At 34.7% G+C, this 20,714-nt stretch overlaps 2 protein-coding genes across 2 annotated transcripts; both read right to left on the bottom strand.

Moving 5' to 3' along the window:
- Positions 1–1,576: 1,576 nt before the first annotated feature.
- Positions 1,577–12,137, bottom strand: LOC120087677 (NADH dehydrogenase [ubiquinone] iron-sulfur protein 6, mitochondrial). The gene is made up of 3 exons (XM_039044532.2): positions 11,856–12,137; positions 2,153–2,237; positions 1,577–2,046 (listed from the first exon to the last, which is right to left on the bottom strand). Exons 1-3 carry the CDS (start codon positions 11,970–11,972, stop codon positions 1,937–1,939), a joined length of 312 nt encoding a protein of 103 aa, XP_038900460.1. The 5' UTR covers positions 11,973–12,137; the 3' UTR covers positions 1,577–1,936.
- Positions 12,138–14,384: 2,247 nt separating this feature from the next.
- Positions 14,385–20,421, bottom strand: LOC120087675 (pentatricopeptide repeat-containing protein At5g27270). The gene is made up of 8 exons (XM_039044531.2): positions 19,767–20,421; positions 17,999–19,397; positions 17,548–17,856; positions 16,774–16,878; positions 16,595–16,682; positions 16,359–16,480; positions 16,103–16,167; positions 14,385–15,642 (listed from the first exon to the last, which is right to left on the bottom strand). Exons 1-8 carry the CDS (start codon positions 20,310–20,312, stop codon positions 15,088–15,090), a joined length of 3,189 nt encoding a protein of 1,062 aa, XP_038900459.1. The 5' UTR covers positions 20,313–20,421; the 3' UTR covers positions 14,385–15,087.
- Positions 20,422–20,714: the final 293 nt, after the last annotated feature.

Below are 20,714 nucleotides of genomic sequence, written 5' to 3'. Positions count from 1 at the left end.
ATTTTGCTACATTTGTTCTTGGAAGGCACAACATTTGATCTTGATCAAATTCTTTAGAGCTGCAACATTTCTCGGTTAATCCCATCGCGGAATTGTGCCTGTACCATTTTTTTTTTTTTTTTTTCATATTTGGTAGCAATGATCCCAGTTAGAGATCTCGAAAAGTCGAGTCATTATAATAAGGTTTTTGTGACAAATGTAATTAATGTCTGTATTTAGATGTGTTTGGATATGTAGGATAATTAATGTTTGGAAGTTAAATATGTGTTCAATCTACCAATTTTGTATATAAAAACCAAAATTAAATAATTATATAATTAAATATAAGAGCCCAATTATTGTAATCATCAAACAAATTTAGCATTATTTAAATTGATTAATTTAAATTAATTACTATAAATAATTAAATAATAATAATAATAATAAATAGTTAAGATATCATAAAATCTTAATTGTAATGCTATTATATAAAATTTATTAGGTCTATTTAATATATTTATATTTAATAATTAATTAAAAATAATAATAATGAGTTTGACCACTATGGATTGAATCCTTCACCTTTCAACCATTTATTGAGATTATGTCTCTCTTTTTACCACTATGTCAATCCATGATAGTTTCAATTTCGCTTTCAAACATGTGAAAGTGTTCCTCAGCACATGACCCTCTTTCATTCTCTCGAAATAGTGAACTTTTAGCACTTAAAAAACTAAGACTTTGTTTAGTAATCATTTTAGTTTTTTTTTTTTAAAAAAAAGAAAAATTAAGTTTATGAACACTACTTTTTTCTCTAAATTTCTTTGTTTATTATCTACTTTCACCAATGGTTTAAAAAATCAAGCCAAATTTTGAGAATTAAAAAAATAACTTTCAAAAAGTTTTTGTTTTTGAAATTTGGCTAAGAATTCAACCATTGAACTTAACAAAAATGCAATTCATTATAAGAAATATAGATAAGGATCAATTCTCAAAAACTAAAAACAAAAGGTAAAATGGTCACCAAATAAGACCAAATATTGTTACCATTGTCACAATAATAATTACCACTTAACGCTTAAGATGTGCTTAACATATAATTAATAGGAATATGTACCATAGTAATACTAGAAAGTATGTACTATGGTTGTACTATGGTGATATATTATAAGAGAGAAAATTGCACCAATGACCTTTTCTTTGGAAGTCCAAATGAAATCTTGCCTATATTCCAGAAACCTATGTTTTTGTTTGGCTTTTTGCTTAATGTTAACCTAAAATGAAATTACTAAAATGACCAGACTCTTAAAAACCTAGTTTTTTACTAAAATTACCAAACTCTAAAAAACTTTTTTCTTCCTCCAATCTGTACGCAAACCTTTTTTTCTTCCTTTTAGCAAAATTTTCCTCTTTTTTTTTTTTTTTTTTTTTTGTGCAAGAAAGAAGTGAGAGGGAGAGTCCAAATGAAGGAAAAAAATCAATAAAAAAATTACAAATTTGATGAGGAAAAAGACAAAAGAAACAAAAAGAAACGAGATCTACATTCACTCCTCAGTCCATCGAACATTTTCATGGGTTGAATAACTTTACACCATGCTTCCGTCAACAAAAGACCAAATTTTATTTGATTTCAAACATTGAGCCAAATTTCATTTGTGCCTTTAGAAAAGAATCATCCGTGAAAAAATCCCATTTAGCTTGTAATTTCAAGCTTGCGACTCCCAAAAGATCAAAAGCTTTTATTGGTATTAGAGTCAAGAAGATAGTCATCAGACAGAGCAATTAAACATATTTGGCAAAAGACAATGGACCCGGCCAAAGTGCCGATTGAATGGAATTCTCAAATTCCAAATTCATGTAGGAAGAGTATAATCATTACAGAAGTCGAGTTTGGAAAGGTAGGGTATTGTCTTTCCAAGTCCCGGGTTGCTTGCTGGAAGGATCACTAGCAGATTTTCTAGTGGTGATGGTCTTGAGTATAGCGCAGGCCACAGTACTTGCACACGGCGGGCTCCTCCCGATCAAGGCATATGAACTCGATTGGATGCCCAAGGGCAGGATTGTTGTCTGCATTCAAAAAAGTTTGAATCCAAATAAGGAATCACACCTCCCTTAATAAACTGATTACTTGAAAAATAGGCATGCATGGATATACGTATGAAGATATACTAACCTCCCTCACAAGCAACAATACGGCCTTCGACCTTGATTGGTGGAACCTCGTTTATCAACTCCATGGGTGATTTCTTACTTGTATCCTAGAGAGAAATATAATAAAACTTTTATATATCCTTCAGCATTGGACAGGATCACAAAGAGTAATATCGAGTCCTAGAAGACGGTAGGATATTTCTTAAAAGTAAACGAAACAAATTGAGAAAGAACTATATCATGTCTCAACGATCAGTAGAACTTAATTGATTCTCTATAATTTAAGGAAACAGATAATAAAAAGCAAAATATTTTGAACTCATGCTAAAGAAAATTCAATATACAAACATGTCAAACAATGTATCGATTATCAAAAGAGAACCATAATTGAGACAAATTTCCAAGAGTGAAATGAAGCCATGAGATATCACTTGAAAATTAGATGACAAGAAAGCTAAAAAAATGTTTGGGCTAAAAACAGTCATCGATTACAAAATATCATTGTTTATAATACCGAATCCAGTTTACCTCAGTTCCAAAATAATTAGTTGTGAACCACATATCAGGAAGAAGTTTGTGATATCACAAACTATATTTAAGAATTTCCAATTGATAACATCCACGCCCAAACCTTCTTGCATTGCAATCTTTGCAGACATGGGTTATTAAAGAGATTTGTTTACTACCCGTTCTGTCTGCTTATTTACATCAGGGCGTCCAAAATTTTCTTACAGCCGTAGTGCCAATAACATTCCAAAACTTTACCTTTCTTATTATCTAAAAAAATATTCCCATTGGTTAACTTTTCCTTGAAGGAATCAACAAATGTCACACAATCACTAGCTAACTAGCTAAAAAAGGAAGAATTGTGACATCTGGTACGGAGGCTCGATTTGTGTTATAATAAACTGCCAATAGAATCTTAAGACAGAAAATGAGCATCTTCTTAAAGGAAGAATATGTGGCTTACTTCCATGAGCATAATAACAAACCATTTATTACACAGCTCACATCGAAGAGATATTTAACAAGGCCATTGAAATTGATGCAGTTATAAAACGTACTGACACCCTGTAAGACAGTGTGTAACTGAAGAGGATACAGAAATTGGGAAAAACTTCCAGTTTTGAGCACGGGGATAACTCAATAAGCTCTATGGCACATGTAGAATAGTTAAGTAACACAGAAGATGTTGATGAATAACCTAATTGAAGACTTCAAAGCAATCACAATTCTTTCAATTGTCAAAACATAGAAAGGACCCTAATCTGCAGTGGGATAGAATCCTAGACTTAAAATAATAGAAACCTTGGATAGTTCTCATATACTCTAGAGCATTTGAAGGAAGACCAAGCTATCTAGAATAATTTAATAAATCTACAAAATTGTACATGCTTCAAGATAAGAAAAGTCTCCACCGTTGGACTGACTCAATCCTAGTTAATGGACACGGATGTAAAATCATATGCAACAAAGAGTTCTTTAGTCTCATATTTCTATCCGAGAGCTGATCAGATCCATCACTAGAGTGATAAAAAGCCTCTGCTAATGACATTCTCTCTGACTTGTTTACTAGGCCCCTACTCTTCCAACCAAGCACCACACTAGAAGGGTTGATTTAAGCTTCAAGTGCAAAAGAATGCTACATGCTGCAACCGTCCAATAGATTATACAACCGTTACAACAATCAAAGATAATTGTTTCCTTTGATATACAAATTCTTCGAACAGTGATATTGCCACTGCAAGGCAATGAAATGTTGGGTTGTAAATAACATTCAATAGAAACCCTAGGTCCGTAAAAAATCTGAGGGTCTCGCTCATGATTTCCTGGAGATTCACAACACACAGGGGTTCATGTGAGACATGCATTGTATAGTTGACAGCCTTTCTTTTTTTGGATGGAGAAATAATTTCGTTGATGAATGAAATAGAGTAGAACTCCAAACACCCTAAAGTATAGGTGAATTGCAACAGTGTTCTCCAATTTGAAATCAAGATAAGCTGTAAGGGATTAAACAGAGTATCTTATAGATGGTGGTGCAAAAGGCCAAGTCCATGAACCAGGAGAGTTCCGAACGTGGACCGAGGACAAAAGATGAGAAAAATGCAATCATAATAGAACCACAACTAAGCTAAGAGGTCTTCCAGAAAGAAGTAGAGATCCCATTACCAAGACAATGCCAAGCACAACTAGCAGCCAGGTCAATAATCTGACAATGAATCTCCAAGGGGATTATAAAAAAACTGACTGAATAGGTCACGGTTTTTTTTAAAAAAAAAAAAGAAAAAAGAAAAAAACAACGGCTTTTATTGAGAAAAAAATGAAAGAATACAAGGGCATTAAAAAAAAAAGCTCACGAAACTCCTTATAGAAAGGGACTCCAGCTAAGTAAGATATTGCCTAGGGAATAATTACAAAAAGTCTTCAAAACCGAAGCCTAAAGAGAAACATGAAACCTCACTAAGGACCAAACCTCACTAGGATCTCTCTCCACTCCATGAAACACTATTGTTTCTCTCCCTCCCAAAGATCCCACAAAATCGGGTACACCCCTACAAACCAAAGAAAACAGCCTGTCTCTTTGAAAAGCGAATGGAGGAGGAACTCTCTGATCATCAAATGAACATCCCTCTGATGAGCAAGCGCAAAATCAAACTCCTAAAAAAATCATTTCACACAGATCTTTCATACTGACACTCCTAGAGAAGGTGATCCAGACTCTCCTCCACCTTCCGGCAAAGGATACAGCACCAAGGGCCCAATAACCAAGGCATCTTTCTCACGAACCTATCTATCATGTTCACGCACCCAAACAAAACTTGCCAAGAGAATAACTTTAGCTTTCTTTAGAATCATAATCCTCCATAAAAACATCAAAGACGGACTCATCAACCGGAGAGGGATCAAGTAAAAACTTAAAGAAAGACTTACACAAGAAGCCCTTCATAGGGGAACGGCTCCACACACGAACATTATTTCTCCCGATTCTAAAGTCATAACCCTCAATCAAGAAAAGAAGAGAGACCACTTCCATCGTTTCCCTATTGGACAAAGACCAATGAAAAGCAAAAGGAGAAAGAAATGAAATTCTTCAACCAAACCAAAAAATTCCGACACCCAAAAATTTATTAAGGAAGACAATATAACCAAGGAAACAAAAGAAGAGGGGTCTATCCCCCACCCAATGATCTTCCCAAAAATATGCTTCCTTACCGTCTCCCACCACACAGAAAACAAGATGAGAGAAAGAAGATAGGTAAGAAGAAATATCTCTCCACAGATTTCGGTCTTGGTAACCTCGTCCCATCATAGATGCATAGTACTTAGCATTAGTAAGCTTCCGCCATAAAGCACTATCTTTTGTATAAAACCTCCACATTGCTTTATCCAACAAAGCATAATCACGATGTTTAAAATTTCCGATGTCAAGACCTTCCATCAACTTACAAAGTTGAATAGTCTCCCAGTTCACATTATCCATACCGCCATCACCATGAGAACCTTCCCAGAAAAAATCCCTAATCAACTATCTAATATTTTTGTAATCTTTGTTGGAAAACGAAAATAAGATAAATAATAAGTTGGCACACTAATCAGAGTAGCACCCTTTATTCATAAGTGTATGGCTACCACCCTTTATGATAAAAGCATACTTCCAAGAATGAAGCTTGTGTTGAATGCCCCTCAATAAGAAGTTACTCAAAAAGAAAAAATTTTAGAATTACCTCCCAAGGAAAGACCTAGGTATGTCGATGGCTAGTGGCCCAATTTGCATTCAAACTTAGACAATATCTGTTTCATCTTGGAGTCGACAATATGAATCCCACTCAATTCACTCTTAGATAGATTGATTTTAAACCCAAACGCCCTCTCAAAAATATTAACAAACTTAGAAAGACGTACTACAGCAGTCCGATCAATAGTCGAAAACAAAAGGGTGTCATAAACAAATTAATGGTTCAAATAGAAAGAGGATATACCAATCGATGGGTCCCAATAGTCTCTAAATGGGCACTATGGGCCAAAAGGTGACTAAAGCAATCATAAACCAAAATAAATAATAAAGGTGAGAGGGATCACGGGTGCAAAATCCTTGATAGGGCATCTACATGATTCCATTTCTTCAATTTTGGGTCTGAATCTTTTTTATGAGATTGTAATGATTCGTTGAGAATAGAAACTGAGGAAAAGGAAGAAGATAAGTGGTGGTGGTAGTTCGAGTGGGTTTTTGGGTAAATGGAAAGAGAAGTACAGAGAAATCAAAGAGAATGCAGAAACATATCCTTATGTATGGGGCTCGTAAATTGTTGTGCATGGCGGATTCACTCTTTGGATTGGCTATAGATGGAGAAAGCTTCAAAAGATGGAGGACAAGGTACAAGTTTTACTGGAGAAGCTTCAACAGCTTTATGAAGCAGAACAATCCTCCACCAAACCATCAACAATTTTTTTTTCCTTTTAACCATTAACCATCAGTAGATTCACTTGAAAAAAAATCCATCTCCATTCAAGTAGCCAGATTTGAATACTTTCTTCTTGTTCCGAAGATATTGGTTAGATTTGATATCTCATTTTTTCTGCCGTTGGGTTTAGATTTTGTATTAATTAATAGGATCCCCTTTCCATCAAGGTAAAAAAAGGGTCACCTTGTCTAATTCCACGAGATGGAATGATCTTCCCTCAAGTTCTACCATTTATAATGATAGGGTAGTTGGCATTAGCTATAGAAACTATGACTCAAGACTGCCAAAGAGTATCGAAGCCCTAAGCCTAATGAACGACATCCAAAAGTCCTAATCAATGATATCAAAAGCCTTTCCTAGATCTAGTTTGAGAACCATTCCTTCCCTCCAGAGAAAGTCCAATCATCAATTAGTTCATTCGCTATTGAAGAGGCATCTAGAATTTGTCTATTGGCAACAAAAGCTAGTTGTTTTTTATGGTGGATGGAAGAATACACTTCAAACGATTATACAAAACATGAGAAATGATATTGTTGACAATCTTTCAATATTCATTTCCTTTCTATTGCAAAAAACTGACTATTATTTCACGAGGTGCAACCTTGAAATACTAGACACGAAACAGATTGAGATCAACAGATTGACCATGTATTTAAGAATATTATTGACATGTTGGGAAATGATCTTGAAAACATGGAGTTCAATCTACACTACATGTTCTTCAAGACAAGTGAAAGAGATACCGTGCAACTTCCTTGAATTGAAGTCATGTTCAACAGGATATTGCTACCATCAAGCACCCTGTGCCTTTGAGGCGTTAAGGCGTATGCCTTGTCTAGAATGCTGGTGGGCCATGGACCCACGTGGTCCATCATGCTGAGGCGAATTAACTTCAAGTGGTGCCAACAATCTGCATGTCTTCTAATTTCATTTGGTGGTGGGCAATCACTGTGGGTTCAAGAATACATATACAATGCATTGAAACTTCAAGCGTGCCAACAATCTGCATGTTTTCATTTCGTTTTACTTATTAACTTTCTATTATTATCTTTCTTTTCTTTTGTTTCTTGTTATTCTTCTTTCCGTTTTTTGTTTGTGTCTCTTTTTTAGTTCTCTTTTAATTTTTTTCTTTCTAGTTATTTGATAAACTTTCTTGGTTTCTTTTTCTGTTTTTTTCCAATGATATTGGATGAAGAGGAATGGGTAGATATTGAAAGTGACAAAAAAATGAAGATGAAACCATGAGATATGATGATGATGTTATGGAAGATTCCAGAAATGATCGTGATAATGATATTGGGGATGAGCTTTAGATTTCTAGTAATAAAATATTGGTGGACTATTGAGATTTTTTTTTTCATTATCTTGATTAATTTTTTACTATGTTGTGTACTTTTAAGGGATGTTATAATGTTCAAAATATATGAGATTTTATGTTTTATGATTAAAATATGTTTTATTAATTTCAAATGAGGCTTATGCTTCATATGGCCTCGAGGCTCATGCCTCGTCTCACTATGAATCAAGGCCGCCTTTAGCCTTTTCAAACATTGCTCCTACAATCAACAAGAACCATAATTGCATTGGAGGTGCCCAAACGGACTACTCCTTATCCAACGGCTTAAAGTGCTGCAACACTAGGTAGGGGAGAGACCTCTGGAGTGTTACTAAAAAAATTGACAAGGCACCTAAATTAAGCATTATCACTCTACAAACAAGACAGTGGTACCGTAAGCATGTTAACATAGAGAAAGGACAAGAAATCAGAGAACCAGGATAATAATAGGCAAGAGCTTCAAAAACAACTTTACTAGAACTAGGGAACTAGGCTCTTGGCAGTCATCAACAACTCAAATGAACAAGTACCATCTTAAAAGTCTAACCCAATAAATTTACTTTACCAATGCATGAAATTCCTAATATTTCAGAGGTTTGCTCTTGTTATATGGCAGCCTACAGTCATAGAATTGAACTAGAAAACTCAAGTTTTATCGAGAGAAACAAAGGAAAACATAAACACTCACTGCAAAGGCCAAATCAAAGGTGGCAGTTAAAGAAAATTCACAACAAAGAACTTCAACTTTTGGTCGGGGGGGTTAAACACAAACCAGCTCTTCAATATCAATTAAGAACCCAAAAAATAGCATACATCAAATCCTAAATTTCATCCCACCATCCATTTAATTGCACAAACATTCCTCTGTTTTTCCTTTCTAGACAAATAAACTAATGCAGAGAACCCCATTTTCAACCTGAACAACTACATCCATTGTGTCATGGATGCTCAACTTCAAACAACAAATAATCCAAAACTATTCCAAAAATGGCTGCAAACTCATTAAGAAAAAAAGCATACCCCAAAACATTGTTTCAGTCTTTTTCCCATACGACCATACGTACACAAAACACACCAGTTCAAGCTAGAAAGCAAGCTCTGTGCAAACAATTCAGGGCCAGATCTCTATAAATGTCATAAATATGTGGGATAGATTTAACCAATTCAAGAAATCGTTTGCAACTCCATTGGTTTAGGCATCACCCTTCTTTTGTAAATTTCACATCAATGAAATTTGTTTTTTATCAAGTCAGTGTGTGTGTGTGTGAGGAATACCTGCACGTTGGTAAAGGGGAAATTCTGAGGCAAGCAGCTTATTTAACTATTTTGGGGTACACTTGGTTTGAAAGAAATTGGAGGATTCTTAAAAGGTCAAGGATTCTTGGGAGGAGGTGTGAGGATTGACTTATTTCAATACCTCTATCTAAGTGTCTCCCTCTATTTGCTTTGTAATTATTCTTTAGTCTTGGTTCTTAATAATTAGAACCTCTTTTGGTAGTCATGTTCCGTATGAAAGCCATTATAAATAAACATCGATAATCAATCCTCTTTTTTGTTATTCATGACAGGTCTTCTCTTTTTTGTTTTCTTAGCAGCATAAATGCAACTTGGAAATGTTAAATTTGTTGCATTCTTTAGGAAGCGATAGCTCGTAACTTCTCAAATATCAATGAAAAGTTCTTTTTTGATAAGAAACAATTTCATTGATTAAATGAAATCCCAAGATATCCATTGGTACATGAGGACCCCAATCATAGGGTGTACAAAAAAACCCTTTCAAAGGGAGTGCAAAACGTGTTTCCAGTTTGCAACAAGGAAAGAAAAATTGTAAATGTGTATAGCCTGTAAATCTTTGCACAAAAAAAAAGCATTATGTATGATGGTATCAATAAGGTTCTTTGCTGTCTTAGCCTTGTCTTGGAAGATTCTAGCATTTCTTTCGTCCCAAATCTTCCACATTACAGCACAAGTGATGCTTACCAGAGGTGTTCTTTGTCAGTTTTGAATGGAGTCCAGCCGATTAGTAGGTGAAACCAATTTTGCAAATCATTTGGAGGAACCACGGACTAGTTGAAAGCAGAAAAGACTTCCATCCATATCCCTCTAAAGAAGGGGCAATCAAAGAAGACATGTTGGGCATCCTCATTGTTCATTTGACAGAGGCAGCACCAAGAGGGAGATAGGTGGATCCAAGGGTATCATTTTTGTAATCTGTCCATAGTGTTTAGACAAGAGTTAGTGATTTCCCAAAGGAGGAATTTTACTCTCACTCTCTTTGGGCAGGGACAGTTCCAAAATTTCCTGAAAAGACCGGTCGATGGTGAGAGTGGGTTAGATATGAGGGAAGAGTATAGACTTTGTATCGAAACCAGTGTAGCCAAGCTTCCATATCCATTGGTCCTTTCTATTAGTAAGGTTTAGATTTGGGATAAGTTGAGTAAGAGCAGCCCATTCTTCAATCTCATCTTCTTTAAGATTTCTTCTAAAGTTTAAGGACCAAGAACAATTTGTAGTATTCCAAGCCTCCTTAACTGAAATATTTTTTGTGGTAGATAGCCGGAAGAGCCTAGGAAAGGTCTAATTGAGGGCTGAACCAACAAGCCAATAGTCTGTTCAGAACACAGTGGAGGAACCATCGCCAATCTCACACTGTATATTTCCACAGATAAGGTCCGTTTGTTGTAGGATGTATTTCCAAGGTTTTTGGTTGATATTCTTTCGTATTCTGCAGCCTTGAGATCAAAATGGTGTGATCCATATTTGGCTTTGATAAGCATCCTCCAAAGGGCCTCTTTTTCCATATGAAAACGCCAGATTCATTTGGCAAGGAGCGCTTTATTTTGTTGTTTTATATTAGTGATCCCCAATCCCCCTTCATCCAGTGATTTCTTCCGTTTGTCCCATTTTAATAAATGAGATAATTTGCTATCCCTGTGACCCAACCAAAGAAAGTTTCTAAAACATGTCAATGGCATCAATGATTTTCACACGGGCACGGTAGAGGGATGAGTAGTAGACAAATAGATTAGATAGGATTGCTTTCAGAAGGGTCAGTCTGCCTCATTTTGAAAGGAAATTGTGTTGCCAGGAATGAAGTCTCTTGTCAATTTTGTCTAAAATTGGCTGCCAAAAGGTAACTGTTGTTGGTTTTCCATAAAGGGGCAGACTTAAATATGTGGTAAGCCATATCCTAACCTTACAATCAAATCTATTGACAATAGAGACCACCCAATCATCCTCGCAATTGATGCCCAGAAATTCAGATTTTTGCCTATTGATGTTGAAACCGGAAGCATATTCAAAAAGAGTGATTAAATTGAAGAGGTTTTGGATCATCCTCTCATTATTGCTGGAGAAAAGTAGAGTGTCATCAGAAAAAAGGAGGTGATTGATGTTGTGAGGCGAGACTTTAAATATCAATGAAAAGTTAATATTTCTAAAGTTTGAAAGGCATATTTTCTAATAATCTTCATGTACATATAAAACCCACATAACATGAAGAAGATAAGTCATAATCTAAAGCAGGGATGGGAGGGGGTGATCGCTAATGAGAAACAAAATATTTGTATAATTTGGATAAATTTGCTTCGATGAAGGACAAGCATCAAAAGATTTAGCTTCCATCAATGCCGCGGGAAAACAAGCTTATTTCTCTTCTCTTCTCTTCTCTTCTCTTCTCTTCTCTTCCCTTCTCTTCAAATAACATGAATTATTTCCACATAAAAACAATCGATTTAAGAAAACAACAACAATAATAACATTAATTGGGAGACTCCAAACCCAAGCTCTAAATCAGTAATCAGGTAAAGTTAGAAAGAATAAGGAATTGTAAACGAGAATACAGAATCTGCAGAAATCAACTCAAACACGGGCGTAGAAGAAGTAAATTTCGAAAAGGGGATAAGCGAGAAATTAGTGGATACCTGCATCCATTTGGCGGTGTGCTGGCCGATTTGATTGGCAACAAGACTCAGATTTCTAGCCGAAGATGGGATTTTGGAGGAAGATTCAACAAGGGCTTTGAACAGACTCGACGCCATTGATCCACCGATCAAACGCACAACCTGAGATGGGAGAGAGCGAGAGGGAGAGCGCGAAGAAGAGCTACGGTCAGGTCAGGGGGAGCTGAAGTAAAAACTCTGGATGGAACTTTTTCCCCTCGCAAATAAATAAGGTTAAAATACTATAATTTAAAATTTGTTCCAATCCTGTATTTTTAATACGGCAATTACAACTTTAATAAACAATAAATTCAAAATTGAGTGCATATTTTGCTTTTTTGTAAACATGGTAAAAAACTTCCTCTTCAAAATTTGATTGCTATCTAATTTATATGTGATTGTTATGTGATTATCACACTTGCAACTATAAAAAGGATGAAGTCATGGATTTGTTTTCTTAAAATGTATTTGTTATACAATGCAATTTTCCTTTTTAATAAATATTAAATTTAAGCTAATTTTCAAGATATTTATAAATAATAGCAAAATTTTACTGTCATTACGAATAGACAATGAAATATGACAAATAGTCAATTTTACTATATTTATAAATATTTTTGTTTATTTTCCTATATTTGAAAATAGTCTAAAGAAAAATGTGTTTCTAACCTTTTTAGTAAAAAGGTTAATAAATAAAATTTTTTTATTTAAAAAAATATATATATATCTATTAACATTTTCACTAAAATTTTTGAAATTTAAGATTTATCGAGAGTACAATCCCTAGAGTTAGACATTTGAAAGTATTGAGATTAAAATTAAACATATTCAAAACACGTGACCAAAATAGAATGTGAACCAATAAATAATGAGAGTGATAATAAGGTATAAATACTCTTGTTTTTACTATTTTTCACTTTAGTTCATTTTGGTTTTTTTACTTCTAATTTTTTATTTTAGTTATATATTTTTTACTTTTGATTCATTTTGGTCTCTATTCTTACAAAATGTTCATTTTAGTTCCTATAATTTAAGAACTCAATCACTTTTGTCTCTACAAAATTGAATGTACAAAAACTAAATTAAAAATTTGAAAGTATAAGAACTAAAATGAATTAAAGCTAAAAATACATCGGTCAAGATAGTACTTAAATCTAATACTAATATTAAAGTTAAATTTTAGAGATTAAACAATATTTTGGGGTTTTTTCCTTTCCCCGAGATTGATATTAGAGTTGTAAAACAACCATTACATCTAAACGACATGAGTACAACTCAAATAACTATCGCCAATGTATTTACTAACTAAAAATCTATGAAGCACAGATACAGACACAGATACGGGTACACGATACAGATACGATCGGATACGGCGATTCGTCAATTTCTAAAAAATTAAGATACAGATACGTTTAAGAATACATCATTTTTGTATATATGTTTTAAATATATATATTTCTAAAAAATGAGGATATTTATATGTTGAAGATACATTTTTTTTTATTTAAGAAAATATAGAATATAAATAAATTTAGCATACAAGTTAATAACAATAGTACAAAATAGAATACAAACACTAAAATACAATACAAAAAAAGCAACATCTAAGATGTTGAAGTATAATAGTTAATAAAATGCAATAGAAAAGTGACTCATATTACAAAGAAGAAGAAGAAGATTAGAGGGAGAAGTATGAAGATAAACGAATAACTTCTTATTGAATTGTTAAGACATCCAAATGGTTTATATTTTGGTGGACTTTGTAAGGACTCAAATGTGAATATGGAGATTATAGGATTCTAGTCTAGGGTTTGATCCGTTATTTATTATTTTTTTCTTTTAGTTTTGAACTCAAGTAATGAGCTTTTGTAATAAGTTGCCTAATTTTAGATTGGGAAAGATTAGATGAATTACTTGTCTTTTTTATTTAAAAAAAAATACGCATAGAAATAGATACGTCAAATCGCATGTCAAATACGTATCTAGAAAGTATCTGAAAATATAGATATGTCAAATCGCGTGTCAGATACGTATCTGGGAAGTATCTGGAAGTATCGGTATCCGATACGTGTTTATACTTATTCTTTGCCTCATATGAAGTATATGTACTTCATAGCTAAAAATAAAACCACAAATAAAAAGGTTTAAATTTTATCCTTTAATTTAGACCATATATTTAAAATAGGTTAAAAGATTTTCGTAGGATCTTTGTAATTTCATTAAATTAACAATTTAATGTTAATTTAATCTTTAAACTTCACTTTGCAATAATTTGATCTAAATATTTTCAAATACACTTTTGCTTTAGCTGATAACAAATTAGTATTTAAACTTTATACCAATTTAGTCCCTATGCAAATATCACTAAGTTTTGAAGGGGTTTCCGACATATATAGATTAATAAAATGATTAGGACAAAATGTACCCGTTCATAAACTGCAAAGACCTAATCATAACATAACAAAAAAACTGGCACTTCTATTTGATTGTTGGAAGTTTGCTCATGGCTCGTAAATTTGAAACTTAACTGTATGAACTTTAATTTTGACAAGTTGTTCCATTAAAAATGAAGGGGTACAATGATAATTTGCAGAGCATTTCAAATTTGAATAACTTTAGTTTAGAAACAAACTTAAAAGATAGATGAAAAGATGATACAATTACAAACTAGATCAACTAGCAACATGAGGATTACACTCTAGTTGCTAATATATTTCCCATTTCCCCTTGACAGCTTCCAGTACAACGAATATTCTATTCACAAGTTCATCCAACTTCCTCAGAACAGTATCTAGATTGGCAAGAAGATGTCATCTTCATCCAATCAATGTCACTTTTCAGCCCTGACTGTCATATCGGTATAGCGTAAATAACCAAATAAGCAATCCAGGACAATAAAATTCCTCAATACCGTGTCATCTCAGCAAGATCGAAAAGAGAGATCAGAACAGCAGTTAAATCAGTTGATGTGATCTTTCGATCCCATTTATTGTCCTCAATTTCCTTACAGTAACCAGGGATGTTTCTGCAACCATTCCAAGACGTTTGATGAACACATTGGTCCAAGAGACATATATTATAGCTCCATGTATAATATTCACATATCCAGTACATTCTCTTGTATGTGCATCTTCTTAACTCCCTTTGCTTCTCAGTCAAATGACATTTCCGCAGGTAATGTTTCTGTGAATCGAATCACTGAATATGCTGAGGCTCAAGCAGACTCTACCTTCGATCCGACTTGAAGGTCTTTCAAGAAGGAAATACCCAAAGTTTTCATGGAATCCAAAATATTCAATGCTTCATCCTCCTTTCCTTCAACCTTGTAAAAATGCACAGCAGCACTCATTATAAACCTGTCTCCTGCATATTTGCATGTAGATTCAAAGAACTTGATGCCTTCTTTGACATATCCATAGTCCAGGTAACCTCTCATCAACGTCCGATTGCATGTAACATCGGGATATAGACCAGCTGTTTGAAGTTCATCATAGACTCTTTCTGCTTTCCTTATCATCCCTGCCTTTGCCAAAGCTGAGAGCAACAGGTCGTAATGTGCACAAGACGTGGGGATGCCTTTTTCCTGCATAGAGTTAATGATTTTCTCCGCTTCTGAATATTTGCAACTCTGTGTGTAAGCTCGAATGAGCGAGAAGTAGGTAAAAGAATCGGGTGAGAAACCGTCTTGCTCTATTGCTTTGAAAACCTTCTCTGTTTCTTCATGAAGTCCCGCATTAGCATATACATTGACCATAATATTGTAGCTGACCTGCATTTTTTAGTAAAAAGTCAGCACGATTTGTAGACCAATTCACATAAACATATTAAGATACCAAAGCAAAGATTAGTCTCTTGTCTCTCTCTCTCTTTCTCACATGTTACATCCATTAACTTAATAGAATGATGTCAAAGAAAAGTCTCTTAGAACATTGTTAGAAGTTCAAAGATATCAAAATCATTTTATCATCACAATTCCTCAATTAGAAAGTAAAACAAATAAATAACCAAGTTGCAATTCTAAAGTGCAGTAGAGCCATTCTAACACCTGACCCGACCCTACCCATGTACAACCCTTACTCTAGTTCTACCGACAGAGCGAAGGTTTCTATTATCTTTTAAATCACCGCTGCACCCAAAAGTTCAAATGGAAAGGCTAAGGTATATTTAATCAATAATACAGATGATCAACACCATACAGATCCAAGGGAAATTATGACTTATGAAAGTACCATCCCAGGTTTAATCCCTTCTTCCAGCATTTCTTTGAACAGCAAGCTTGCTTCATGCGTCTTACCTACAAATTGCAACAGTTAATTATTAATTCGCCAGAATTTCATTGCCTTTGTTAAAATATTTTACATTATTAACAGACTGCTTAGACATATTGGTGGAACACCAAAAAGGATCATGAGCCATAGTACAATTGAGTTCAATGCTATGTAAATGATTTACAGGGTTATTTGATTGAATCTAGAAGAATAATACCAGCCTTCCCGTAGCAGTTAATCAGGTTTGTATATGCCTTTTCATCGGGAGAGAGTCCTGAGCTGCGAGCTGCATTAAACATTTCCACAGCCTTATCGAGCTTCCGACCTCGTCCATAGACACTGAATCCACAGAAAGCCAAAATCAACATCAATATCTTTTCCTAACAGGTGTGGCAGCCTCAATAGCTGTTTAGCAATCAGTTTCAATGAATCTGGAGTCATTTCAACTCATACCTAATCATGGTGTTATATGTCTGAATTGATGGTACAACGCCAAGGGCAATCATATGCTCATATATTCTGGATGCAAAATGCAGTTTCCCTGCAAATTAGAACATGTTATAATCATGGTGAATGTTTTTCAAAAAGTATTCATCACTCATAATTAATTAATATGTTTGAACTGAACCAACCTGCCTCCAGCATTGCCTTGATAAATGTATTGAATGCCACCGTATCAAGCTCCAAGCCACAATTAAGACTCGCACGTATCACATTCTCTGCCACTCGATGTTTTCCTGGAAATAATCCAATACTACCTCAATAGTAGAAGCAAATGCGAATGCATAAGAAAGTCTAAAATGCTATCAGAGATAGACCATTGTGTTTAATTGGTTAGATTATCCGATAACTCTCACAAAATTTAAATTTAATGACCGCTTGAAGGGATGGGTTGGCTCGGGGAATCTATTCCACCAAGCCAGTCATCATTAAGCAGAGCACCCAGCTCTATCCTCTGATAGTTATAAGCTACAAAAATTTCTAAGATTTCCACAGGACACTTCGACTTGGTCATTGGATAATGTAACTTTTTCATTCCATCAATGAAAGGTTTTGTTAAAATATAATTATAAATAAATAAATAAGAACTCTATAGATATACTAGATACCATGTCAGCACAAAGTGTGCTCTTCAGAAACTTTGTTCTCAAATTAAGATAGCTTCTGTCTGAGTGGGGAAAGAAAGATGTGTCTAAAACTTCCCATGAAAACATTTAAAGCCAAAGCCTAAACTAGCACAGATTAATGTCTCCGTCGATTCCATAACCAGTCATTTGTTCTTTTTAGCCTTTAAGTTATTTAAGAAAATGGTTTGAGCTGCAACAGCAAAAGAAGACTAATCAAATAAGAGTAAAGAAAAGCAGAAAACGAGTAATGCTGGTCACTTATATGACTCCACAACATACCACCAACAGTCAAAGTATTCACTATTCTGCTGACAGCAACAGCACCAAGATCATATCCTTTTTCAATTAGTTCTTTGTATAGTGTGAATGCTTCTTCAGCTTTATCACATTTGATATAGGCATCAATCATGGAACCAAAAATCAATGTCGATGTGCAAGAATCTGCAACTGCTGCCAAAATTTCTGCTGCTTGATTTATTTTCTTCTCTTTCCCATACAAACTGATTAAGGAAGCTATAGTAGCATCATCTAGTCGGCAGTCAAGCTTGAGTAATTCTTTTGTAAGCATTCCTGCTTTTAATGAATCACCTGTAGAGTAAAGAAATTAATCGAGCTTGCCTTAAACTGAAAGCATACATATATAAATCCATAAAAAGATATTATCATACTTCAAAATATGAGTGTGTGAGTGCACACGCCAATGTACAAAAGATACGAGTTATTTTCTTGCCTTCTCTAATCAAATTAGCTACGAGTTGACTCACAACGGTCACGCCACCTTTCCCAAGTATAAATTTCAGGATCTTACTCCTTTTACCAGCATCACCGTTTGCCAAATACAGCCGAAGTATCATATCGAGAGCCATATGATCAGGTTGGTCATAACTGACAATTGTGTTTTCATTTATCTCACCTCCATCAAGTTTAAACATAAATGAAAATGTCTCCATAAATTTATTATCAACAAATAATTCATCCTTCTTCATAAGTTCGATTAAAATCTCAGCATCTTTTGACAACCCCTCCTTGCAATAGACTCTCATAACCAATTTATAAAGTTCCTCATCAAAAACTACCCCATCCTTTCTTATATGGGCTATAAAATCTTTAGCCTTGTTCACTAAATCTAGTTTTAAATACAAATTCAGAATATAAATACAAGAACGAGCATCAGGAAGTCCAGTTTTGGATAAAGCTTGAAATGTGGATTCTGCAGACCTTATATCTTCTTTCATTACATAACATTGCAACGATACTATATAAGCAAATCTTGACAACCAAATGTTTCTAGATTTCATCAACTCAATTATGTCTAAAGCTTTCTCAAAGTTCCTTGAACTGAGATGGACTTGAGCCATTGCCAAATAGCTTTTCTCATCTGTAAGTAAACCTAACTGCTCCATTTCTTCAAATGTTTTATGGGCATCCTCATATAGACCCAATTTTCCATATATTCTAATAAGTAATCCATATATGACTTCATCAACCACAACTTTTTTGCTTTCCATCTCTGAAAACAGAGAAAGGGCCTTAGAAAAATCTCCATTCTTGTAAAACAATGTCAGAAGGGAAGAACAAGTATAGTTACTTGGAACAATATCCTTATCTCTCATGTCCTTGTAGAGTCTCAAAACTTCATCTGAGTTCCCTCTTTTAATGCTTAAACTAATAAGTAGGTTATAAGTCACCTCTTCAGGAACAAACCCACAGTTCTTCATCTCATTGAAAACTTTGAAAGCCTCCTCACTATGGCCTTCCTTAACAAGTGAGTTGATAACTACTGTATAGGTAAAATCATTGAATGTCACTCCTATCTCTACCATCTGCATCCATAATTCTTTGACCTTAGCATGGAGTCCCTTCTTCTGCAAAGAGGACAGCATAAAATTGAAAACAGCAATAGAATGTATAATTCCCCTGTCCTTAACAGCAGAATAGAAAGACAACATAGCCTTATGATGTCCCCATCTGGCATATGTACATAACATCGTTCCACAAGCAACTTCATCTGGTTCTAATCCAACTTCAAGCATCTCCAAGAAAGTTTCTTCAGCCAGCTTTATTTTTCCAACTTGCCCATATGTGCGCAAAACAATTGTGTAGACAATGACACTTGGGCGATAACTCAACTGTCCAAACAGAAGCCTACTATTATAACATAGTCAATTGAATGGTTCATATCAAAACTATCATATACAGTCATCATTCCAACAGGAAACTACAAGGGACCCAGCAGGATTTGATTTTCATTAAATATCCAACAAAAAGCTATCAGTTCAGGTTGCCTGAAGATCAGTTTGTTCATCATCATGTATGAAATACAGTACAAGTAAAAAATAATCAAGTTTAATTACTCTTACGCAAGCTGAATCTAGGAAAAAACAAGACGTTTCATAATATGAAAAACAAAACCCCACCAACAATATCCAGAAATTCTATGAAAACAGCAACATTCCAAACAAAACTCAATAGAAAAGATACAATTCCATATAACCCACCTGCAATTTCATCCAATCAAACACATCTCTGACCTGCCTCCACCCCTTCTGTTCCTTAAGAACAATACACATCTCCCTGAAGGTCAATTTGCCAACAAAAGAAGCCATCTCCATCCTCATATCGTATTCTCCCTTGGTTTTCTGAGACAAACTCCGCACGTGCCTAATCGCCGCCACCACATGCTTTCCATAGAGGTGGCCATTTCTATCGTCCTCAAGGTACTGCACCATCTGCTCCGGAGTTCTCTTGATCCATTTGGGCGTTTGAGCTCTTGGGCCCTGATTTCGACGCAGTACACTGAGGTACTGAGCTTTGGCCTTGATGATTCGGCGGGCGTTGTCGTCGGAGAGCGGCTTTTTGGCGTTTTTGGACCTGGGTTTTGGTCTTGCGGGATTGCCATCGCTGAGAGACCAAGGATCGGGCGTTACCGATGAGCGGATGATGAAAATTTGGGCATTTTTGGACTTTAACGAGTAGCGGGTGCTGCGATTGGAAGGGGAAGGGAGGTGGATTGGACTGAGGAATGAAGTCTTGAGGGACTCCATAAGAAGATTTCTAAAGAAACTTACCGCGAAATTGGTTGCTCGGTCTCCGACATCTGTAGAGCCTTACTGGATAAGTGAGGACAGAAGAATTGGTTTAAAATTTTCTATTACGGTTTCTATTACGGTCATGATGTGGATCCAAATTTCGATATTCGATCAAATTTCGATTTTGATAAATATTTTAAGAAAATTTATAAAAACAAACCATTTAAAAAAAAAAAAATTAGTAAAAAAAAACAGCTTATGACTTTTAAACAAGTTTATATTATATTTATATTAATGAAAAATTTTGTTATTTAATTATTATGTTTTATGAGTTTTTCTACAATATAATGAAAATATCATTCCTTCTTTATATCAATATCAAACCCATGGAAACGTAGAAATATCGATGGAAATATT

This window comes from Benincasa hispida, chromosome 10, assembly GCF_027475165.1.
Source record: "Benincasa hispida cultivar pf3 chromosome 10, pf3_genome.v1.1, whole genome shotgun sequence".
NCBI lineage: Eukaryota > Viridiplantae > Streptophyta > Magnoliopsida > Cucurbitales > Cucurbitaceae > Benincasa > Benincasa hispida.
Note: the sequence above shows the minus strand (reverse complement) of the source record. Positions and strands in the feature narration are given on the sequence as shown.